Below are 26,206 nucleotides of genomic sequence, written 5' to 3'. Positions count from 1 at the left end.
GCATATGAAATGAAACCCGATTCACTAAACATTTGTTGATTTCTGGGCACTAGTTAACCCTATTCTGAGCACTTCAGATTGATAAAATACAATTGTGATCCTTAAGGAGTTTACAATTTAGTTAAAAAGTATGTATTAGAGGGGATCTAAGTCCAGTAGTTCTCAAACATGATTGTTCAGATTCACCTGAGGAGGGTACAGTTATCATTTTTGTGGGAGTTCTTTAAGACCTTCAGTAATTTTTATAGGCAGCCAGCTGTAGCATTTAAAATACACTGTTTAGAATGAACCCAGATCCAGACCCAGAATTTTTTCCCTCATACACAAGGCTGCAGGTGACAAAAAAAGAGAAGTTTTTTTTTTTTTTTTCATTCATTTGGTTTTTTTCCTATCAGCCAAATTGGGGGAAAGAGTGGTCTCTGTATCTGCTTGACCTGAAAAGGCAAGAAAGCATTAAAACTCAATATTTGACTGTTAATACTCTACATCTTAGTATGTTTTTTTTTTAAACTAAAAGGAAATGGACAACGCAGGCCTCTAAAAGTTCAAAGGCTGTAGCTATAATAGTAGAAGCATGGAAAATAAATCAGTGCTATTGTCTAAATAAAATATATGTCCTAATTCAGTATACCCTAACACTATAGAAAATAGTTGAACTAAACATGATGGGTTTTTTGACTCCCTAAGCTAAAGAATAAAAACAAAAACCTAGAGCCCAAAAGCACACTTTTTTTTAAAAGGTGAAGCATGTCATTTCATTTCCATTTTTCAAAACTACATATGTAAAACTTATTAGAGGACTCCCTGGTAGTCCGGTGGCAAGAGTCCACACTCCCAATGCAGGGGACCCAGATTCAATCCCTGGTCAGGGAACAAGATCCCATAGGCTGCAACTAAGAATTCGCATGCCGCAACTAAAGATCCAAAAATAAATAAATGCATTAGACTTATTTAGTACTCACACAGTTGTCTGAAGGTCATTAGTGGTAGACCAGAACAAACTAGTGGGAAGTGTGGATGGCCTCCCAGCAAATCTTGACAAAAGTTTTTAGGATGGTAGTCCCTCTGTGAAGGAATGCCAGCCCCATTTTTGTAGATTGGAATATCCGGGCTAAGAAGTAAGTTGATCTGATTCGGGGCAGTCGTGTTAGCTGTAAAGTAGGATAAGGGCTTCCCTGGTGGCTCAGACAGTAAAGAATCTGCCTGCAGTGCGGGAGACCTGGGATCGCTGGGTTGGGAAGATCCCCTGGAGAAGGAAATGGCAACCCACTCCAGTATTCTTGCCTGGAGAATCGCCATGGACAGAGAAGCCTGGCGGGCTACAGTCCACAGGGTCGCAAAGAGTCGGACATGACTGAGCGATACACGCACACACAAGAGTTGGACATGACTGAGCCACACACACACACACACACCCATAAGGGCATATTTCTGATGGCCCAAATAGAAGGAGACTCTGAAGCTTAAATTAAAAGTGGAGATCCTGGTTTGATTAGGACCAGGATGAATTTCTAGTCATCCTATAAATATAAAAGCAGCCGAAAGATGTGGCCTCCCCAGCAAAATGTAAAGACATTTCCTGAGTGAGCAGTGATAGAAAAACAGGACACTTGCTGAAGGTAAAGCAGTGACCTGGAGAGGGGCCCTGGAAGGAAGACGTTGCTGATAATCATTTAGTGGCCATATGAATTGATCAGGGTTTCTGGGAGGCAGTACTATAGACCGAACTCTATAGGAGTTAGTACAGGCATGGGTGATTGTGATGGCCTTCGCTAGCAGCCACCTCTTCCCTGTAAACTCTGATCTTTCCTGAGATCTATCGAATTAGATCAGAAGACAGGGCTTTCTTTCCTCAGTTCTTCTTGCGTGCCTGCATGCTTAGTCATGTCCCACTTTTAGAATCCCATGGACTGTATAGCCCGCCAAGCTCCTCTATCCATGAGATTCTCCAGGCAAGAACACTAGAGTGGGATGCAATTCCCTTCTCCGGGCGATTTTCCCCGACCCCGGGATCAAACCTCTGTTCTTGCTTCTTTTGCATTGTCAGGCATATTCTTTACCGTTGAGCCATCTGGTAAGCCACTGTTCTCTGTTGACCTTGGCATTGGCATGTCACCACCTCTCCTTCCCAGTTCTTCCTACCATTCCAAAGCATTCCTATGCTACTAGTAAATGATGAGTGTGGATGTTTGAAATCCATAGGCTCCTGAACAGAGCTCCTCTGTGGGTTACAGGTGAAATGTGAGATGTAGATGATGGGAAGTTTCTTATAACGATAAAACACTTTAAACCATCAGTACTTAAAAACTGAAATCAATTGAAGTTATATTTTAACGTTATCTTGTGTGGCTTCCTGTGTAAGTTACTCTAGCAGATTAAGATTTTTATTTGTACAACTTGCCACTAGAGGGAGCATTGTCATGACTTTTGTCTCAGCACTTTCCCAAGATGAGCCTATCATTGTCATTTTTAAATATGTGCTTGCATGCTAAGTCACTTTAGTCGTGTCCTACTCTGTGTGACTCTCTGGGCTGTAACCCGCCAGGCTCCTCTGTCCTTGGGATTCTTCAGGCAAGAATACTGGTGTGGGTTGCCATGCCCTCCTCCGTGGGTCCTTTACCACTTGCACCACCTAGGAAGCCCATTATTATGTGTCTTGACATGAAAAGATCATCTAATTCATTTATGTAACATCTATTATCACTGTATCATAAAATAAAGGATATTTTAATATAACAAAAGAAACAAAAAATTGCAGAATAAAAATCAGTCCTTTAAATTGAGTAAATTTAACATTAGGAAAAACTCACTGCATCATCTTTATTTCTCTCACTCTGCTTAGGACCCAAAAAACTTCATCATGAACCATTACTGGGTTTGAAAAACACTAGAAAGAGCTTATTTAATAAGACGCAATTCGAGATGGATATTGATTTAAAAGATATGAGGGGGAGTCTATCTGCTATCTGGAGAATTTCAATATTACTTTCCAAATTGTGTTTTGTAAATCCAATATAAATATTTGTAGGCATTTCACAAGCATCAAGTGGGAATCAGAAGACATGGACTAAAGAATTTTGGGGTTTATTTCTGGGGGAACAACTGAAGAAAAATACTAGTTAATCACTATGCTAGCTCCATAGATGAGTAAGACCAGTCTTTGCGTTCTAGGACCCGGAGGGAACATAAACATGCAACAAAATCAGTTGAGGGTAATGAGGTAAGTGTGGCAACAGTGCTGCTCTCTCTAGACAGCACAAACAAGACTTAGAAACAGCACAGAGAAATCTGTGATGTAACAATTACCTGGGGGGACGTGCTTACCCCTTTTTTTTGCTTTCTGAAGCTTGGAGAGATCGTCTGCCTACAATGCAGGAGACCCGGGTTCGATCCCTGGGTCGGGAAGATCCCCTGGAGAAGGAAATGGCAACCCACTCCAGTATTCTTGCCTGAAAAATCCCATGGACTGAGGATCCTGGTAGGTTACAGTCCATGAGGTCACAAAGAGTCGGACACGACTGAACGACTTCACTTCACTTGAAGAGGCCTCAGGTTTTCCAAATGTCACTTTGCTAGTAAGAGCAGGTCTGGTGGATCAGACTGTGAAAAAATCTACTGCAATCCAGGGAGACTCTAGAGTTTGATCCCTGGGTCAAGACGATCCCCCCTGTAAGAGGAAATGGCAACCCACTCCAGTATTCTTGCCTGGAGAATCCCAGGGACAGAGGAGCCTGGCAGGCTACAGACCATGGTGTTGCAGAGTTAGACACTACTGCCCAACTAAGCATGAACACACACACACAGGTCTGTTAGCCTTAATCCAAAAAATATTTCCAAACTTAAATTCCAAAATAACTATCACTCTTTTTTTTTTACCTTCAATTACAATTGAGGAATGTTCTTTCTTTGCCTATTTTATCATCAAACTTCTTCAGTGAGCCTTTACTTTTCAAAAATGATTTATGCAAGGAATTTTGCGTGATTTGATGCAGGTTTTTGTTTTATATAGTAGAGGCTCAGACTGGAAACTTCTTGCAGTAGATGACATGAAATGAAATAGAGGCTAACTTCTAGCTAGGTAAACTAAGCGGAAGTGTACTGCCTGGCAGTGAAAGGCCAGGCAGAAAATCCATAGCCCAGACTCCACTGTAGAGGCAAGGCGGCCTCTGAGCCGTTGGCTCACTTACTCTGCGCTTCAGCTGCGAAAGTGTGGCCTCAGATATCATCTGTTGTAATCAAGCGCAGTCCATGATTCAGTGTTACTCGGAAACGCACCTGTGGTTTGCTTTTAAAAATAAGATGAATCCATAGACTCAATAAACCCATGGTGGACCTTTCTAACAGGAAATACTACACAGAAAAATGCATATTTAAAGATATTAAGATGCTCTGTTTTCTTTGAAATAACTTTTACGTGTTACTTCATGGTGATTTATAACTATTTTAGCAGATATATGAAAGACTGTGATTTGCATAGAAAAAATTCAATTTCAAAATAACGGCATCGTTTTCCATGATAGGATACTAGCTTCTGTTTTCTCAGAAAATTTCACAATATGCTCATGATTATTAAAGCATACCGTTTTTATTAGAGTCACCCAAAAGGATGTTTTGCTTCATGTGATGATTAATAACTAAGAATAATTCATGAAATATGCTGACGATTACTGATAATCGCTAAGAAGTGGCTCTGAAAGTCACAAGCCTGTCTTCTCGCAGAGCATATAACAGGTGTTCCACTCCCTGTGTCCTTTGTATACACATTCATTCTGTATTCAAATCACAGAAGCAAGAGGCAGGCTAGGGTCTGTTACCTCACTGCTGATTTCCCTGGCAAATAAACCAGCAGCTGCTGGTCCATGAACCAAGTTACCACCAGGAACAGGGCACTGTGTGCATGGAACAGGATGCATTCATGGAACCCTTCAGCAGCACGGTTGGGGTCCTTCGGTGCAAAATATACCTCCTCCTCTTAGGTAAGGTACTGCATAAAGTGCATTTTAACTACTTTTTTAAAAATTGTGAGCATAAGGTAAATATTTGCTCTTGGCTGTAGATTCACTCAGATAATTGAAGGACAGCACAGAACCTTTTAACAATAACACAGTTTGTTCCAGCAAAGAAACAGGATCATGTAGGGGAAAGGAAGTTCAATCAATAGATGGTTATTGTTTTCTGAAGACAACAATTGTTGTCAATGGCACTCATTAATAAAATTAAGACAGTCTAAAAACTTAACGTGTTTCTTTTTATGGAGTTTTTATATAGGTTCAACACTCTTTAATGCATTCTATCTTGGCAAACTTTATTATAGGTCATGAATTTGTTACCACTTACCGTGAAACTTAGAACAATTTATTAACATAGTTTGTGGCTTTTTTAATTAAACATATTTTTTTAAAAAAAGATATTGTAGCAAACTGTTACCTCTACCTGTTTTTTACCTAATTTATGAAATGTGGGGAAAAAGTTAGATTCCAAACTGATAAAAAAAATAATATATACACAATAGGGAGAAATGTGTTTAAAAGTATTATTTCTCCAAAATACCTTTAGTCTTTCTCTTTGCCCAATATTTAATTCAGTTAATTTTTCTCTTCTTCGTTTCTGCCTCATTCTCCTCTTTATCCTTAGAACTTAAAGGAATCTACTGTTTCTATGTCATAACTTCCCCAGACGTTCTTTTTCCATTCTTCCTATATCAGCTTTAAAAGTCAAGTTAAAAGAACAAATCAGTTTCTTATTTTGTTTATATCTAATAGATAGGAATTAAAAAAACCTTTTATTCCTTAAATTTTAAGAACAAATTAGCTAAATAATCACTTAAGTTTTTAACCTTCTTCGGTATTTAGAGCTTGCACTTACTGGTATTTTATGGCTTAGTTTTCATAGTACATGTGATTATTTACATTTATACCTAATGTTCATATTCAACATATTTGAAATGTACAGTTTGTTAATTTTTTAAATGTTTGAGTTTCCCATAATTGTGATTGTTTTTCCATTATGTTGTCAAATTCAAGCCTATACAGATGTTTAGAAATTGTTAGGAAAATTAAGCAATTACCATAACTGACTTTTTATCTTTGTACATTTTTCCGGGCTTCAAAAGTATCCTTTGTGGCAGTGCCATGCTTAATTTTTTACAACAGGACTGCTGTCATTTCCTAAGTAATTTTTTGCAACTGGCTTTAGGAAGCACTGAGAGCCAATTCATTTGAAGGATTCTACCAAACTAAAATTAAACATAATTTTGAGAAATAGATAGCTTGTCCATAAGTAGCTAAAACAGTTATTATCCCTTAAGACTTTCACAAATTTATTCTTCTCCATTGGTAGTGAGTTGTAAAGACCATGGGTAATTGGGAATTTTTTTTTTAAATTTTGAAATACTGAGTATCAGTTCGTTTTTTCTTTTTTAAAAAGCATAGCTATTTGAAGCCCCAAATGTAGTTTGTAAAGTGTATTCAAAGTACATCATCATAATTTCTATTTTCTCTAAAGATACAAGAGTTTATTTACAGTCAACAATAGCTGTGTTGTGCTTGCTAATATCAGACTTGGCAATGGGGAAGTAAATGCCAACTATTTTGAACTACAGTAGAGGTCACTTTGTGGAGTCTGATGTTTATATTCAATACAGTGAAACTGGTCTAGGAGTCTTTTGTTGCTGGACTTTCTGAAATTCATAGTTCAGTCATTTACATTTCCTTATACAATGAGAAAAGAACCCTTGAAAACTTCTGAAGATGAAGCTAATTTTTTTATTGTAAATTTTATTAGAAAACTGAAATTTACAGTGTGTTTATATCACTCACTGAGTACATGGCATTTAAAAACAACATCATTACAGAAAGATAACAAAAATACAAAGTCTTAATACCTACGGGATATGGAAAACATTATCCACTGAGGCCTTAAATGTAGTAGACTTTACATAAAAAGGAAAAGCAATGAGTATACAAGTATACAGCCAGTTTAAGAAGTTAGCGAGATAAACAGAATAATCATAAAGAAAAGAAAGCACCTAATACATACCAGGTATTAATGCAATAAAAATAAAGATAAAATTAAGAGGCTCAGCAGAGTCAAAGCTGCCTTAAAAAGCTTCTCTAAAAAGGGAAACATCAGGTAACAATAATCAACAAGAAAAATCTTGCAAATAAACAATATTCAAAATGGGAATTATTCATAGAAGCATTAAGAATATAAATAATAGAAACAACTTTATGCCTATACATTCGAAGATTAGTTGTCTCATATACAGGGTTGTCATTACCATCTTTCTAAATTCCATATATATGCGTTAGTATACTGTATTGGAGTTTTTCTTTCTGGCTTATTTCACTCTGTATAATGGGCTCCAGTTTCATCTGCCTCATTAGAACTGATTCATATGTATTCTTTTTAATTGTTGAGTAATACTCCATTGTGTATTATTTCACAGTACGGGGTCATGTTCTTTAACGCTGGACATTCCTTTATCATGCCTTTGTTTTATAGTTTAAGGAAATCTCTGAAGGGGAGAGTTTTGCTATAATTTTTTATGTCAGATTATTAATGATAGTATCAATGTTCTTCAAAGCAGTATAGTGCCTCAAATATAAAAAAAATCAAGAGTTTTCTTTTCTTGTACTCAAAAGTATTAACCTAATAATAAAATTGAATTTTCATTTACGTACAAATATTTGGAATGTCAAATTAAAATTTCATCAATTTTCATATCATTTATTTTCAAAAAGTTTATTTGTTCTTACAGAGGTTGACTTTCTGAAATTCATAGTTCAGTCATTTACGTTTCCTTATACAATGAGAAAAGAACCCTTGAAAACTTATGAAGATGAAGCTAATTTTTTAAGTTAGTAAACTACGCTTTAGACAGCATAAATTCATCACATCTATAGGGGGAAGTTCAGCAATGGCTAAATAGTATGTGCTGCTAAAGTGGAGTGGAAGCATGCAATTATCTGTTTATTCTGCAACATTCATTGCAAGTAAGGATTACATCATATCAATAGGCTCATATATTTCCTGCAAATTAAAAAGATTTTAGTGGGTGCTATAAAAAATTCATAAAGAAAATTTCATCCCTCACTGATACTCATAACTTTCTACCTATAATTTATCTGATGAAAATGGTGTAAGCAATCTAAGCAAACAGCAATTGTAACAGCTATGTTCTCTCTCATTGTCATACATATACTTGAAAAAGCACAAATGATTTTATATCATGAAAAAAGTTAAATGACATGATTTCACATCATTTGGTATTATAAGAATTGAATATATTCAGAGGTATTATTGATGGTAATATATTATTTAAGATACTATTACATGTTGTCTGTTATTTCCAAAATAGACCAAAGAACCAGTTTACTCCCCTTAATGATTACTGTACGTGTGTACGTGCTATATAACATTTTCAACTAGTTCCATATTTTCCTAGGCTGTAATGTTTGTGTCATATTCAGTATTTTAATACATAAAATTTATTTCTGTAACTTTAGTCATAGACTTTCCAGTCCACTTAAGATTCAGCTTTCTGAGTCAAGATCCACCTACCTTTCTGTTCCAGTCATGCTCGCAGTCCATGGTAATAAAGTGTTTCCCAGTCATTTTCAGAACATTACAATCTCAGTTAATCTTTTTTCAACTCAAACCACACAAAAAAAGTAGATTAAAAAAGGTTTTTCCTCTTTTCAAAAAAAAAGTAAAAAGTTAACAAGGACTTCTGCAATGACTTCCCCAAATGCCAAGAACAGATTGGCCAGAATTGCACTCAGGCCATCTCTAGCTACAGCTCAGTCTACCAGCAGTTTCTAAGTTGAGGTGTGAAATGTATTAAATAGACCAATAAATCAGTGACCAAATTGCTCCCTGTCAGAGGCAAGCTTTTTATCAGCAGCCATCCCGCTTTTTCCGATGTGTTCACAAGGCAATGATATGGATTCCCACCATCCCCCTTGATTCCTTGGCCAAAAAACACAGAACTGCCACTTTATTCAAAGATATCCTTGGTGACCCAGTGCTAAAGAACCCACCTGCCAGTGCAAGAGTTGTGGGTTCAATCCCTGGGGCAGGAACGTCCCCTGGAGGAGGAAATGGCAAATCACTCTAGCATTCTTGCCTGGGAAACCCCATGGACAGAGGAGTGTGGCAGGAACAGTGCATGGAGTCCCAGAGAGTCTGACATGACTTAGTGACTAAACAAAGGGATTGACAACTTACTAAGTAGACTTAAATCTGAGATTCAATACTTCAGAATTATTTGGGCCCCCTCTTGCTTAAATATGGGCCCTTCCACTTCAAATGTAGGGTAGCAGCTACCATGAGAAAGGCACCTTAGGATGCTGAGAACATAAACAAGAGCAGAGAGAGGCCTTGGACCTCGTCTCATATAACCCTCTTCACACAAAAGAAAACTGAGTCACAGAGAATTAAAATGACTTATCTAAGGTAAGTCATCTAACTAATCCCCATTCTATCCTAAGTTTGTATTCAACACCTCAAATTTCAGTGGACTTTTAACTTTATTAAAGTAGCAAATTCAGAAATCTCTCTGAAAGCTTAGAGAATAGGTTCCTAAAAGCTCTTATTTTCAGGCAGTTTACAAGTGATTAATTTAAGACTGTGTGGACAGGGGAGTCCAAGATCAAGAATGAACCGTGAAACCCACAGGAATATTTTTGTATTCACTGAAGTAAAAAAAAAAAAAAAAGAAACAACAGTACAATAAATACAGTGAAAATTACATGTTGCATATCTTAAGTTAGTAATAATGGGTAAACTAGTTTTTATTTCTTTATTGCTTGCCAGGAACTTGTCAGGTACTTCCTATAGCCAATTACCATGAAAGTCATGAAAATACATGCTGTTTCCTGCAGAAATCACAGGTGCTAAGAGGAACAATTTCCTGTGCAGGAGCCCCACCCAGATGCCCAGTGTCTTTCTATGTCTGTGGCTTCAAGAGCTTCACTCCCTTCTTGCTGTCACTGCTTCACATATCTCAGACATCACTAGTGTTAAGTCCTAGATTTACTCTCTCAACTTCTCTCAATTTATCTCTCTTATGATTTCCTTTCCTGCAATCCACTGTATCTCCTCTTTATAGCTCTCAGCAATCATCCTTCTTTTTCTAATGATTCAAATTAAGAACAACTACAAATCTAACATTCTTGTACTTGTCAGAAGAGAAAATAGAAGTAAATGCTCATACCTTTGTAACTCCTTTGTAATGGACCAAATCATTAAAATGAAAAGTGCAGATACAACCCATTGTCAGGGAAAAAAAAATTACAAGTCAATCACAAATATACATTGAGGCCAAGGAGACTGTAAGACACATATTTATTTTTCCCAGACGGTCACCTAATTTTCAGTCCATATAGTCGGTTTCGACTGTGTATCTTCTCCCTGTAACCTCCTCCATTCTTCCTCTTTGTTCTTTTTCCTCTTCAGTTCTTTACTCTGACTTCCCTGCTGGCCCCAGGGTCTCACTCTTCACTAACAGCTACCAAAAAACTAAAACCATGGAAATCTTTGCTCTGACCTTCACCCTGGCAAGGAAAGAAGAAAATTTCCTGTTGGTGGATTTTTATTCCTCACAGAAGCAGACCAGCATCTTTCAGTTTCTCCAAAGAAAATCATTGTACAAATAGATCTTTCTACCATTCCCTTCCTAATATTGATGGCTTTTCATAATAGGAATCAGATGAATCTTAAAGATCCCCTTACTAGTAGAGATAAAAAGGGAGAAGCAATGAAAGAAGATAAAAACTTTGTATCAGACAGAATTGAAATTGTGAGATGTCTCTCCATGCATGATAAATCGCTTCAGACGTGACTCTGCAGCATTATAGACTGTAGGCCGCCAGGCCCTCTGTCCATAGGACAAAATGTCTTCCAAAAATGTCTCCCCACAATTAATTTATCAGCTGCTCATTAATAAATGACAACTCTGTTCTTCCAGTTGATCAAGTCATCAACCTTAGAATCTTTCTTGACTCATCTTCGTTTATCCCACTCCCAACGTGTCGTCAGATACTGTGAGCACCCCCAGACTTTTCTCACGGTAGCTTTTACTACCACCCTTATCTAGAGCACAACCGTCTCTTGCCTACTTCATTGCAGGCACCTTCTAAGCGGGCTCCTTCTCCTGCGCTTTCCCCTGTTTCAGTTTGTTCTCACAGCAATTAGGGTACACCTTAAAAAAAAAATAAGAAAACCCCTACCCCTTCTGCTCACAAAACTCTGGTTGTGTGCCCGTCTCACTCACAGTAAAATTGCCGTGACCGTAAGGCACTTCCTGTTCTGGCCCAGCCGTCTCACTGGTCTCCTGTCTCACCAGGCTCCTCGGGCTCCACTCTGCTCCATTTGTCCCTATCTCTTGCTGCTGCTGCTGCTGCTACGTCACTTCAGTCGTGTCCGACTCTGCGTGACCCCATAGACAGAAGCCCACCAGGGTCCCCCATCCCCGGGATTCTCCAGGCAAGAACACTGGAGTGGGTTGTCATTTCCTTCTCCAATGTGTGATAGTGAAAAGTGAAAGTGAAGTCACTCAGTCGTGTCCGACCCTCAGCGACCCCACGGACCGCAGCCTACCAGGCTCCTCCATCCATGGGATTTTCTAGGCAAGAGTACTGGAGTGGCTCGCCATTGCCTTCTCCGCCCTATCTCTTACTGCTGCTCAAACACACACACCAGATCCCCGCTTCTAAGCAGTCATAATCAATCACAACTGATAATGGTTTGCTACCATCGTCCTTAGGATGTTTGCATCTGGCAAGGCTTTGGCTAAAGGCTTTGACTACCAAGTCACGTCAGAAGACTGTGAAGGAAGATTCTCAAGAGGAAGTAGCCCCTCGATCACATAGCTTGATTAGGATATGATATGACTCAGACATTAATACAGTCGCAATCTCAATTTTTTTAAAGGTTTCATTGGACTTCAGAACCAATCATCTATCCCAGTTCTCCTTTTCCCATTATTCTTTAACAGTCAGAGATAATAACTTCTGCTTTTCCTTTTCATCATGCGTTTAAAGAGGTCATGCGATCCACACAGTCTTTGGGTGGAGTTTTAAAATGCTCATTTCAGAGACAAATATTTACCTCTACAGGTAACCAGTACTAGAATAGTCAGTACCTAGAAGCCTCTCTTCTTTGTAAAGGACTATCACCCGATCAGGTTCTCTCTGTTTTGTGCCTTTAGGTTATGAAATGTGGCTCAGGGTCTTCACAGCTTTCCTTTCCTTCACAGCAGGTGCTTGCTCGGGGCTGAAGGTGGCAGTGCCATCACACACCGTCCACGGCATCAGGGGTCAGGCTCTCTATCTCCCCGTGCACTATGGATTCCACACTCCAGCATCAGACATCCAGGTCATATGGCTTTTTGAGAGACCCCATACGATGCCCAAGTACTTGCTGGGCTCCGTGAACAAGTCTGTGGTTCCCGACTTGGAATACCAGCACAAATTCACCATGATGCCACCCAACGCCTCCCTGCTCATCAACCCACTGCAGTTCACCGACGAAGGCAATTACATTGTGAAGGTCAACATCCAGGGAAATGGAACTCTGTCAGCTAGTCAGAAGATTCAAGTCACGGTTGATGGTAAGTCCCCTGGGAGTGACATGGGCGGCTGAGTAGCACGGCAGTGAGCAATGGCTTAGGAGACTAGGCTACCTGGGCTTTAGGTCTGGTCTGCAACTTTGGGCACATTAACCCTCAAAGCCTCAGTGTCTCATGGCATGAATGGCATTATCCACCTCATGAGGTTTTCTGGGGATTAAATAAGAACACACATAGAAAGAATATGCACAGTGCCCAGCTAAAGGTAATCAAGCAGTAAGTAGCAGTTATTGTTTGTTTGCCTGGAAACCATCAAGTGTAAAGTTGCTGATGTGATGAGATAGAGAAAATTTTATTTTTCATTAGCAGAATGCACCATGGGAAGAGCCCTATTTTTTGTCACATAAAGATTTGTGTGTGTTTTTTTTATTGTGGTACACTGGGAGAGGATGAGACTTGCTCAGTGACCACACTTGAGCAACAGTAGAAGGTGCTGGGAATATCCTTGAAGGGAAAGTGGGGTTCAGCTAACTTTCAGACATTTATTTTCCTTAGTGAGATATGTAAGCAGTGTACCTTAAAGATACGATAGTATGCTCAAAGCACAATTTTTGATTTTTCCCCCTAAACCTGTCTGTTTAACAATATTCCTCTGTTTTAGCGAATGCAAACTTCATTCCATCAGTTGCACTCTGCCGTCACCCTTGACTCTCTCTTTTTCTCACATCCTCATCCAGCCCACAAATTAACTCTCTCAGCTTTACCTTCAGAATATGGACAGAGGTGAGTCAGTCAATTCTCGCTGCCCCCACTGCTGCCCTACTCAAGCCCACCATCAGCTCTGGCACTCTCCAAACAGCTGAACCCACTCTCCCTGCTTCCACCCCTGCCTCCTGCAGCTCAAAATCCTCCTGTGGCTTCCTGTCTCACTCACAATCAAAGCCAAAGTGCCAAGTGTCCCTCAAAGCCCCATGTGATCCCCCCACATACCCAGTCCCCCTCTGAACCCTTCCCACCTCTCTTTCCCTCACCACTCTGGCCTCCTTGTTATTCCTGCTGCTGCTGCTAAGTCGCTTCAGTCGTGTCCGACTCTGTGCGACCCCATAGACGGCAGCCCACCAGGCTCCCCCGTCCCTGGGATTCTCCAGGCAAGAACACTGGAGTGGGTTGCCATTGCCTTCTCCACTGCTATTCCTCGAACAAGCCAAAAACTCACACCTCAGTGTCTCTGCGCTTGGCTGTTCACTCTACATAGACTGCTCTTCTCTCGCGTACTGGCCTGGTTCCCTCCCTTATTTCTTTACGGTCTCAGCCAGAGTGTCACTTTACCTGTGAAGGCTTTTGTGACCACCTTATGTAAAGTATAACCTCATTCCCCCAAACTGAGAGAGTGAGAAAGAGCGTTACTATTTACCTTGAGTTCCGCTTTATTCTTTTCATAACACTGGACATAGTACCTATTTTTATTTCTTTTATTGTTTCTCTTCCTGGTCTTGAATACAAGATCCATGGGAGTAGGCTTTATATTGTTTGCTGTTTTGTCCTCACTGCCTAAACCCTGATGCTGGCTGTTCTTAGGCACTCAGTAAATATGTGTCCAGTATATGAGTGGAAACTGGAGACATTGCAAGGGAACAAAGACACAGGATGTGGCAGCAGATGCCTAGAGAAGAACTCTGGGGAGAGAAAAGGAGGACATTTTACAGTTTCGTAAAATTCTCCTGGGTAGGATCCTATCTCTTCCCCCCACACTTTTAATAGAACATCCATTCTTTGTTAATGTATAGTACAATTGGATTTGTCGAGGAAAACAGAGCCAGAAGTTCTTTATAGAAAAACAATTTTAGCTATAGTTGATTTACAATATTATATTAGTTTCATATATACAATATAATAATTCAGAATTTTTATAGATTATACTCCACTTATAGTTATTGTAAAATATTGACTATATGTGCTGTGCTGTATGATATATCCTTGTAGTTTACCTGTTTTATGCATATTAGTTTGTACCTCGTATTTGTTTTTGTAGTCACTAAGTCATGCCCTACTCTTTGGCAACCTCATGGACTGTAGCCCACCAGACTCCTCAGTCCATGGAATTCTCCAGGCAAGTATACTGGAGTGGGTTGCCATTTCCTTCTCCAGGGGATCTTCCCAACCCAGGGATTGAACCCGCATCTCCTGCATTGCAGGTGGATTCTTTACCACTGAGCCACCTCAGTGGTTGATTTACAATGTTATATTAGTTTCATGGTATACGATATAATAATTCAAAATTTTTATAATTATATTGTTTATAGTTACTGTAAAATAGTGGCTATATTCCCTGTGCTGTGCAATATATACTTGTAGCTTACTTACTTTATAGTGCTAGTTTATACCTCTTATTAACCTACTCCTATCTTGCCCCTTTCCCCCGCAACCAAAAGGTCTTAGTAGGGATTTAGGACCTGTGTTGGAGAAGGAAATGGCAACCCGTATTCTTGCCCAGAGAATCCCATGGACAGAGGAGCCTGGCGGGCTACAGTCCACGGGATCGCAAAGAGTTGGGCACGGCTGAAGTGACTTAGCACACATGCACAGGACCTGTGTAAAAAAATCTTCTTGGGAAATTTCCACCTCTGAGTGACACTGTTAAATCCGAGTGCATGATCACAGTACCAATGTCTTTTCTAATGATTGGTTCTCCCCATACAAGACTTTAGACATTACCTATTTGACTTTTCCCAAATCACATATATTTCCATGCACAAGCATTTTTGAAACAAAAACTTTTTCTACATAATAAATGTACCAAACAATCTTTCTTTGTAAATCATAATACTGTAACCAAAGCTACTCCAAACCCTTTGCTCTTGTCAAGGAATATAAAGGGTTAAATTGAGTGGCCATCTTGATTGCCTCCATCTTGAGAAAAGCTGGAGCCTTCAGAGCTACCTGGCTTTCTTGCAGTTTGCTTTTCAAACTCCTTTCTCCTTACCTTTCATTTTCTCCTGTCTTCTCTGGGTGGAAGGATTGACTCTGTATATGCTCTAATGCATGTTTGCCAGTGTAAAATGAAAGTGAAAACAAATTTACCGGAGAAGATGCATCAACCCCAATTAAAAGTCTGATAGGAATTCAAAGCTTAACACTGGAACCAGTTGTCTGTTACTTATCTATCATCGTACTCTCTCTGTGTGACCTATAATTTTGCATAGAAGGAAAGTTAATAATAGGCTTTGGTTTGTTAAAGAGACTAACATGGTACAGTGACTGAAATAATGCTGCAATACAAATGCACAGCAATTAAAACATATAATTAACTTACTTACATAGGAGGAAAATTAAATAGTGAAAATATGATTCTTTAAAACTTTCACTTGATACCCCCGAAGTATAGTATGTCTAAGCTTTCTATTTTGCAGATAGTGGATAGGAATTTGAGTTCACTACATCTATCCCAACCAGTTGCTCTTGGGATAGCAGGACAAATCAAGAGAGGGGAATAACCGTGTAAACTTTGCCTGTGAGAGTAAACCTTTATGGTGTCAGGGGGAGCACAATGAACAGGAAATAAGGAAGCTGATGTTCTTCACCGCTAACTGCATTATCTATAAACTAAAGATTTTCGTTACAAAATTCTTGAAGATTAAGTTCTAGAATTGGTTATCTCTGCTATAAATGATATTTTTATATCATCATTTTCTATTTGTAATAACTTGTTTAATCCTCTTCTTTAATTACTTCCTGAGCTGTCTACATTTAATAAGTACAGAATTTTTGAATCATCTTCCTAGGATTTAAAACATGTGAAAGATCTCCTAGACTTTAATTATAATCCTGGGGTGACAAAGATCATTTCTCTCATTTTGATGTTGCAGACCCTGTCACGAAACCAGTGGTGCAGATTCAGCCTTCCTCTGGGGCTGTGGAGTATGTGGGAAACATGACACTGACATGCCTCGTGGAAGGGGGCAGCCGGCGGGTTTACCAGTGGCTGAAGAATGGAAGGCCTGTCCACACCAGCTCCACCAGCTCCTTTTCTCTTCAAAACAACAGCCTTCGTATTGCTCCAGTGACCAAAGAAGACATCGGGAATTACAGTTGCCTGGTGAAGAACCCTGTCAGTAAGATGGAAAGCGACATCGTTATGCCTACCATATACTGTAAGGTTTTAAAATGCAAATGTATATATATGCCCCTGGAGAAGGAAACGGCAACCCACTCCAGTATTCTCGCCTGGAAAATGCTGTGGACCGAGGAGCCTGATGGGCCCCAGTCTATGGGGTCACGAAAGTCAGACATGTCTGATCAACTGAGTTTTCTTCTGGAAAGTTTCCACCAGAGTAGTCACAGAGAACGTTGATACCAGGTGTCATTTGGTTCTCACCGTTATTGTAACACAGCGCTAGTGGCAATTATACTTCCTAGGCACTGTCTTGTCATGAAGTATAGTTCCTTGCACGGCCCAGTTTCTTGAAGACCCAGCTGAGATACTGGCCTTTTGAATGTATTCTCTGACTCAGTGCATTCTGTAACCTCAATTTTAAGAACCCAGAACCATGGAGAAAGCACTGATTTCTTCACCCACAAGGAGGGAGAGTTGTTCATCATAAAATGGGACAAGGTTGTGCTCTGGAGCTGACCACTGGGAGAAAGAATGTTCCCAGGCTATGTGCGGGTAATACGGCCCCGGGTATGGCTAGTCTCTCTGCCCATTTTCTCAGACCCTTTTTTAGAGGCAGGGTGCAGAGAGGAGCACGGAGAAAACATAATTATTCTGCAGCAGGTTATTCAGCTTCCCAGCAAATCTGTAATTATTTCAGGCTTCACTTTTCTTTGGTTCTTTTTTCTCTTGCTGTAGTTGCTATTGTTATCGTTGTGACTTTAATCTCATGTACAAAGTTAAGTTCACCAAACTTTTCAGTTCATGTCGTATGATCATCATCAACCCATGCAAGATCTCTCTTGATTGTATTACGTTCCCCCATCACCTCTACTCCACAGCACCACCTCTAATATGTTTAGCATTGCATCCTACCCTCAGCCTCTTGCAAGGTTTCTCAGCCTCCACCCTAATGACATTTTGACTGGACAACTCTTTGTTGTGGGTACTTGTCCTTTGCATTATAGGATGTCTAACAGCTGCCTAGCCCCTACCTGCTACATACCAGTAGCAACCTTCCCTCCAGTTGTGACAACTGAAAGTGTCTCTAGACATTGCCACATGTCCCCTGAGTGCAGGAGAGAGGAAGTGGTGTGTGCAAAGGCTCCCCAAGTTGAACCAATGGCTTATCACATTGGGAAGCCATCTGATCAGTTACCGTAGCTTACTTAGTGCATGGCCACAATAGCAGTATAACAAAACAAACAAGGCATGGCAAAGGAAAACTGCTCACCCTGTGGCGTGAGGGTGGAGGGTTCAGCTGGATGAACCACAAGGGTAGAATTAAGCCTTGTAAATATATCTACTCCCTCATCAAACATATCTCCATGATGCTAAGAAAGGCCCTAAAGACTATTATTAGTCTTTAGGAGGTAGACAGACCTAAGTAGGCAATGGGTTCTGTCACTGCATATGTGACCTTAAGAAGTCCCTTGAACTTCCTGGGCCTCATCTATAAAATGGAGATGGTTAAAACTACGTCCCTACAATAAATGAAAGCCTGTCTGAAAAGTAGCCAGTGACTGACACCAAGCAGGCATTCAGTAAGTGGAGGCTGTTTGTGTCATCAATATATCTGTCTTCTGTTTTCTTCAATAGAAAATTGATAGTCTTTCTTGAGAATGTGTGTTATTAATTCTTCGAGGAAAATCACCAGCATATGTAGGTTTTTTTTCAGCTAGATCAAGCTTAACAATAAAACTGAGCTCCAGAAATGTGGTCAGAAAAAGCAACTTCAGGGAAGTGTAATACAGTGGTATGATACAGGTATACAATAAGATCTGCTTCATTAAGCAAGATTAAGATAAGAAAAATGGAACCATTGATTCTTTTTAAAAATCTTTTAATGTGTTTATTGGCAGTATCTGGATTTCAACAGTGAACAAATGACAGGTTAGGATAATCAAAGGAACTTAGTACAAAGATGTGAATGGGATGTAAGACTGTTACCAATAAACCTGTTTCTGCACCTAGATCCAGAAGGACAGGAGCAAGGAGAGGTTATTAGAAACCTTGAAAAGTAAAATTCCATAAAGCAAGGGCCTCTGGTGGAAAGAAACAGCTAGAATGAGGAAAGGAACAAGGAGAACAAATATCTCAGCCACATTCTCCTCCCTCATTCTAATCTTCTGCCAGGAATCCCCAGTGGCTAAATCGGAGGGAACGGGAACACTGCACAGGCTAGGAACGTGGGATGCTGATTCTTAAAACTGAAAGCTATCCAGTGTTTTAGCAGAAGTGAGATAATGTGACAATGAAATGTATGAGAACGTCATAGATACTGTAGAATGCCTACAAAGGAGCATAGGGTAGTCACAGAACTCTGGAATGGAAGGCCTGGGTTCAAATCCTGCCTTAGCTCTCTTATGCCTTAGTTTCCTCCTCTATATAATGGTGATAATGACAGTACCTACTTCATAGGTACTGCTTTATTCGGATTAAATCTGTTACAGTACGTGACTTGCTTAGAACAGTGACTCAATGTGAGTTGCTCAGTCATGTCTGACTCTTTGCTACCCTTTGGACTGTAGCCCGCCAGGTGGCTCTGTCCATGGAATTCTCCAGACCAGAATACTGGAGTGGGTTGCCATTCTCTTCTCCAGGGGATCTTCTCCACCCAGGGTTCGAAGCCGGGTCTCCTGCATTGCAGGCAGATTCTTTACCATCTGAGTCACTAAGAAAGCCCCACAGTGAAAGGCCCATAGTAAATAGTATATAACTGTTGGCTACTATTATTACTACAATATTATGTGTCTTTGGGAATTCAGAGAAGGAAAACATTACTTCTAAATGGAGAGAAGGCTTGTTGTAGGAAGTAACATTTGAGATGGACCTTGAACGATGGATTTGAAGGAGGCAAGGGGAAATGTCTGGAAAAACATTTCAGGCACTAGGGATAGTAGGTAGAGACAACTAGGCAGAGGTCAGAGTATTTGGCAAATGGTCCAGTTTGACTGGAGTATAGGCTACAGCAAAGAATAGATACAGCTTCCCCACTCCCCTCTGTCAGAAAATGGAACGTTCCTTTGAAACCTTGTATGAATCCAAGTGGTGCAAAGTAAACAAGCATTACCTTATGACCTGCAAAAAGTGAGTCAAATAAAATGCAGATGCCCACAAAGTTCAAAGCTATGGAGGCTTGATGCTGAGTGTAGTTCCCTGGGAAGAAGCTTGATGGCGCCACTTTGGCTGCTGGGGAGACCACTGCCTCTAAAACAGTTCCTGAAAAACAAACTCTGAACACTGTTTTTCTTTTTTTTCCAAGAAAGCAAAAGTCCTCTCCAGACTTCTCTCAGTCAGCTAAAACAAGTATTAATGCAGGTCTTTAATAAAAGCTAAGTGGCATAGGCAGAGCTTTGAAAAGCAGAGTCAGATTACAGGGAGCTTTGAACACCATGCATCACTTGGTAAAAAATGAGGAAAATTATTTTTTAAGGAGAGCTCCAAATTTTTTAGAAGACTACGGAATATTTTATAAATAAATACACAAACATATGCTAGAGTAAATCAAGAAATGTTTGTCTAGAGGGCATGTTTTCAAGCTAGATCACAAATGTCATACAATTATAGAAAGAATATATACAGGAAAGGAAAAAAGGGAGGTAGGATGTATTTTATTAACCTATTTTACAGAGAAAAAAGTCACCAATTTTGAGCTACATGCAGTGATTAAACACATCTAAGAGCAACTTAAAAGCATTTTTTCCAGAAAAAAACATATTGTTCACATAGAAATAGAAAAAAACTTCACTCATTGTATAATTCAGCATTCAGTTCAGTTCAGTTCAGTTCAGTCGCTCAGTCGTGTCCGACTCTCCGCGACCCCATGAATCACAGCACGCCAGGCCTCCCTGTCCATCACCAACTCCCGGAGTACACTCAAACTCATGTCCACAGAGTCGGTGATGCCATCCAGCCATCTCATTCTCCGTCGTCCCCTTCTCCTCCCGCCCCCAACCTTTCCCAGCATCAGAGTCTTTTCCAGTGAGTCAACTCGTCTCATGAGGTGGCCAAAGTATTGGAGTTTCAGCTTTAGCATCAGTCCCTCCAATGAACATCCAGGATTGATCTCCTTTAGAATGGACTGGTTGGATCTCCTTGCAGTATAAGGGACTCTCAAGAGTCTTCTCCAACACCACAGTTCAAAAGCATCGATTCTTCGGCGATCAGCTTTCTTCACAGTCCAACTCTCACATCCATACATGACCACGGGAAAAACCATTGCCTTGACTAGACGGACCTTGGTCGGCAAAGTAATGTCTCTGCTTTTTAATATACTATCAAGGTTGGTCATAACTTTCCTTCCAAGGAGCAAGCGTCTTTTAATTTCATGGCTGCAATCAGCATCTGCAGTGATTTTGGAGCCCAAAAAAACAAAGTCTGACACTGTTTCCACTGTTTTTCCATCTATTTCCCATGAAGTGATGGGACCAGATGCCATGATCTTTGTTTTCTGAATGTTGAGCTTCAAGCCAACCTTTTCACTCTCCTCTTTCACTTTCATCAAGAGGCTTTTGAGTTCCTCTTCACTTTCTGCCATAAGGGTAGTGTCATCTGCATATCTGAGGTTATTGATATTTCTCCCAGCAATCTTGATTCCAGCTTGTGCTTCTTCCAGCCCAGCGTTCCTCATGATGTACTCTGCATATAAGTTAAATAAGCAAGGTGACAATATACAACCTTGACGCACTCCTTTTCCTATTTGGAACCAGTCTGTTGTTCCATGACCGGTTCTAACTGTTGCTTCCTGACCTGCATACAGGTTTCTCAAGAGGCAGGTCAGGTGGTCTGGGATTCCCATCTCTTTCAGAATGTTCCACAGTTTATTGTGATCCACACAGTCAAAGGCTTTGGCATAGTCAATGAAGCAGAAATAGATGTTTTTCTGAAACTCTCTTGCTTTCTCCATGATCCAGCGGATGTTGGCAATTTGATCTCTGGTGCCTCTGCCTTTTCTAAAACCTGCTTGAACATCTGGGAGTTCACGGTTTACATACTGCTGAAGCCTGGCTTGGAGAATTTTGAGCATGACTTTACTAGCGTGTGAGATGAGTGCAATTGTGCGGTAGTTTGAGCATTCTTTGGCATTGCCTTTCTTTGGGATTGGAATGAAGACTGACCTCTTCCAGTCCTGTGGCCACTGCTGAGTTTTCCAAATCTGCTGGCATATTGAGTGCAGCATTAGGGTAGGGGAACCCAAAGAGGATTATCTGCTAGTCCAACCTAGTTCAGAATTCAGTGTCTCAAAGATGAACCAGTCCCTTCATACAGAAAGAAGAGAAATTATCAATGTATTAAAGAGCATAAAGGAAGAAGGAAATTATAGTTTTTCACCAAAAAAAATACCAAAATACCACTCTTCAAACAAATTATATAAGATTTATTGCAATCACTAGCTATATTGTGTTTAACAATGACATTGTTTTTATAGCTAAACTTTTAGCTATATTTTTATAGTAGTTTTACATAGCATTATATTCAGATAACAGTGTGAAAATATTCTGTCTGCCTTAGAACACAGATAAATGGATTTACAAAGTATAAACTGTGACTATCTGCATGACTAGCATTGAATTAGAGTGAAAAATTTAGATTTGGCACTATCTGTTAGTACATGTAGTCATATTCTTGACTGAATAAGGTTATTCTGACATAAATTTAAACTTCCATTCAACTCCAGGGAGCACAGACCTAAGCGCTCAAGTTATCTGAACACAGTGAAAGAAAATGGGAACAGACAAATGAAAGCAAATCTAGGGCTGTATAGAGATATCCTTACGTTATTTAGGATGTTCCTTTTATTTGGTCTAAACTATTTGCATTCACATAGAAAAGGTACAAAATGGAAAACAAGATATTAAACCAGCCAGATATCATCAACTAAAAATTAATTCAGAGAAACAATCACTCAGTGTAGTCAGAGACAGCAGAAAATTGTGTTGGAGCATTCTTTGTCCACTGATAAAAACCTGATCATATTTTAACGCGGACTCCAGTAAGTGCTGTGTCCTTTGGAGAGTATAGCATTTAGCACAGTGTTATGAGTCTAAGCTGTCAATTCAAACTGCCTGCGTTAAAGCTTTGGTTCTGCCATTATTACTCTATGTGTCAGTTTCCTCATCTCCCTATCAGCGCTGTCCCAGTGTAAGGCTAAACCCTAGCTCTAGTGGAATGGGGAGGACTATGTGAGATTTTATGTGTAAAGAAGGCAGTGAGTGGCACATAGGAAAAACTCAATATTAGCTGCTTTGCTTTTCCTCTTTTTTTCCTTTTCATTTGGAGTCCAAACTACGCTGACGTAATTGGCAACATGACATTAAGAAATTATGGAAAACCTGGGTAATTTAGAAGATACCTTCAAAGAGAATACTGAAAGAATACTTTGAAAAGAACTTTCTTCCCCCAGAAATTACCATTATTTAACACATTTCATTTTTCTACATGAAAATATTTCCTTTACATGAATCCTTTTTATCTTGCCATCTATTTACCTATCTCTGAACTTAGCCATAAATTTAAATGAGAAATTCCTGGTGAAAATTTCATAAGCAATTATAGATGCATGAAAATGTCATTTGCATGATCTTGAAATACACTTTTGTTTTGCTATCTAGTTTACTTTAATCTGACAAAGTAAAAATATTGAATAAGATCTTTCTTTCAACATGTGCATGTTCATGCCCTAATCTTATAATTATCACAGAAAATGGTGTTACACAGTGTGTAAAGTATTTAAATGGAGGGAAAACCATAAGCACCGATAAAGGCTTTAAACTCTTAAATTTCCTTTCCTTTCCTGTGTTATTTGAAAGAATTAGAATATCCCCATGTGAATAAGTTCGGATTTTATAGAACATATCTTTTATTCATAGACTGAACTTTCTTCCTTGCATTCTTTTTAGACATAATCTATGCAGACCTCACAGAGAAATGCCTGTCTTTAGTAAAGACTAATGGCAGGTAGTTGAAAGAAGAACGTTTAGAAAATTTTGCCATGTGAGTTCCACTTATACTTTGTGAGGATGAATTACCTAGATGATTTAAGAAAGATTTTTTTTCTCTTACTATGTAGTAATTGTGAATAGTATTAGCATCTTCTTCATTATTTTTGCATTGGAATGCAAAAACTTTCACTGGGTCAACATCTCATCTTCTTGACCTTCACTTAATCACCCGTTCATTTATTCACTTTCACTCATGGTTTGATTTGACTTAAAAAATCAAACATCATGGTCTTCTTTGTGCTAAGCAATTTACTACCTATCATATACCCCTTCATAATTCACAGCCTTATCATGGCAAAGGGGCATGTATAATTCACTGAACCTATGAGCCATGCCATGCAGGGCCACCCAAGATGGATGGATCATAGTGAAGAGGTTTGACAAAATGTGGTCCAATGGAGGAGGAAACGGCAAACCATTCACCTATTCTTGTTGAGAGAACCATATGAACAATATGAAAAGGCAAAAAAAATATGAACCTGGGGATGAGCTCCCTAGGTTGGAAGGTGTCCAATATGCTATTAGGGAAAGAGTGGAAGGCAATTACTAATAACTCCAGAAAAAATGAAGTGGCTGGACCAAAGCAGAAACAACACTCAGTTGTGGATGTGTCTGGTGGTGAAAGTAAACTCCAGTGCTATAAAGAACAATATTACATAGGAACCTGGAATGGTAGGTCCATTAATCAAGGTAAATTGGATGTGGTCAAGCTGGAGATGGCAGGATTGAACACAGACATCTTAGGAAGTGATCTAAAACGGACAGGAATGAGTGAATTTAATTCAGATGACCATTATATCTACTACTGTGGGCAAGAATCCCTTAGAAGAAATGGAGTAGCCTTCATAGTCAGCAAGAGAGTCCGAAATGCAGTACTTGGGTGCAATCTCAAAAACAATACAATGACCTCGGTTTGTTTCCAAGGCAAACCATTCAACATCACAGTAATCCAAGTCATCCAATGTAATCCAAGTAATCCAATGCCCCAACCACTGATGCCAAAAAGCTGGAGTTTAATGGTTCTATGAAGACCTACAACATCTAGAACTATCACCAAAAAAAGATGTCCTTTTCATCATAGGGGATAGCGATGCAAAGTAGGAAGTCAAGAGATACCTGAAGTAACAGACAAGCTTGACCTTGGAGTACAAAATGAAGCAGAACAAAGGCTAAGAAGAATTTTGCCAAGAGAACACACTAGTCATAGCAAACACCCTCTTCCAACAACACAAGACATGACTCTATGCATGGACATCACTAGATGGTCAATACTGAAATCAGATTGATTATATTCTTTGCAGCCAAAGATGGAGGAGCTCTATACAGTCAGCAAAAACAAGACCAGGAGCTGACTGTGGCTCAGATACGGGCTCTTTCAGTTCAGTTCAGTTCATTTCAGTCGCTCAGTCCTGTCCGACTCTTTGCAACCCCATGAGTCACAGCACGCCAGGCCTCCCTGTCCATCACCAACTCCCAGAGTTCACTCAAACTCATGTCCATCGAGTCGGTGATGACATCCAGCCATCACATTCTCTGTCGTCCCCTTCTCCTCCCGCCCCCAATCCCTCCCAGCATCAGAGTTTTTCCCAGTGAGTCAACTCGTCGCATGAGGTGGCCAAAGTATTGGAGTTTCAGCTTTAGCATCAGTCCTTCCAATGAACACCCAGGATTGATCTCCTTTAGAATGGACTGGTTGGATCTCCTTGCAGTACAAGGGACTCTCAAGAGTCTTCTCCAACACCACAGTTCAAAAGCATCAATTCTTCGGTGCTCAGCTTTCTTCACAGTCCAACTCTCACATCCATACATGACCACTGGAAAATCCATAGCCTTGACTAGATGGACCTTTGTTGGCAAAGTAATGTCTCTGCTTTTTAATATACTATCTAGGTTGGTCATAACTTTCCTTCCAAGGAGTAAGCGTCTTTTAACTTCATGGCTGCAATCAGCATTCATAGTGATTTTGGAGCCCAAAAAAATAAAGTCTGACACTGTTTCCACTCTTTATTTGGGCTCTTTATTGAGGCTTAAATTGAAGAAAGTAGGGAAAACCACTAGGCCATTCAAGTATGCCCTAAATCAAGTCCCTTATAATTATACACTGGACGTGACTAATAGATTCAAGGGGTTAGATCTGATAGACAGAGTGCCTGAAGAACTGTGGATGGAGGTTCATAACATTATACAGGAGGCAGTAACCAGAACCATCCCAAAGAAAAGAAATGCAGGAAGGCAAAGAGGTTGTCTGAAGCTTTACAAATAGCTGAGGAAAGAAGAAAAGCAAAAAACCAGGAAGAAAGGAAAAGATATACCCAACTGAATGCAGAGTTCCAGAGAATAGCAAGGAGAGATAAGAAGGCCATCTTAAAAACAATGCAAAGAAACAGTAAAATGGGAAAGACTAGAGCTCTCTTCAAGAAAACTAGAGGTACAAAGGGAACATATCATGCAAAGAATGGCACAATAAAGGACAGAAATGTT

General features: G+C 39.7%; 1 protein-coding gene across 1 annotated transcript in view; it reads left to right on the top strand.

The window, feature by feature from the left end:
* The first annotated feature begins 12,219 nt into the window (after window positions 1-12,219).
* HEPACAM2 (HEPACAM family member 2) overlaps window positions 12,220-26,206 on the top strand; it is a 46,300-nt gene continuing 32,313 nt past the window's right edge. The window contains exons 1-2 of the mRNA XM_055420434.2: window positions 12,220-12,613; window positions 16,438-16,722. Of these exons, the coding sequence (XP_055276409.2) occupies window positions 12,220-12,613; window positions 16,438-16,722 (679 nt within the window). The remainder of the gene's footprint in view (window positions 12,614-16,437; window positions 16,723-26,206) is intronic.

Source organism: Moschus berezovskii, chromosome 3 (assembly GCF_049115385.1).
Source record: "Moschus berezovskii isolate FMDL1 chromosome 3, NW_MosBer_1.0, whole genome shotgun sequence".
In the NCBI taxonomy this organism is placed as follows: Eukaryota; Metazoa; Chordata; class Mammalia; order Artiodactyla; family Moschidae; genus Moschus; species Moschus berezovskii.
Note: the sequence above shows the minus strand (reverse complement) of the source record. Positions and strands in the feature narration are given on the sequence as shown.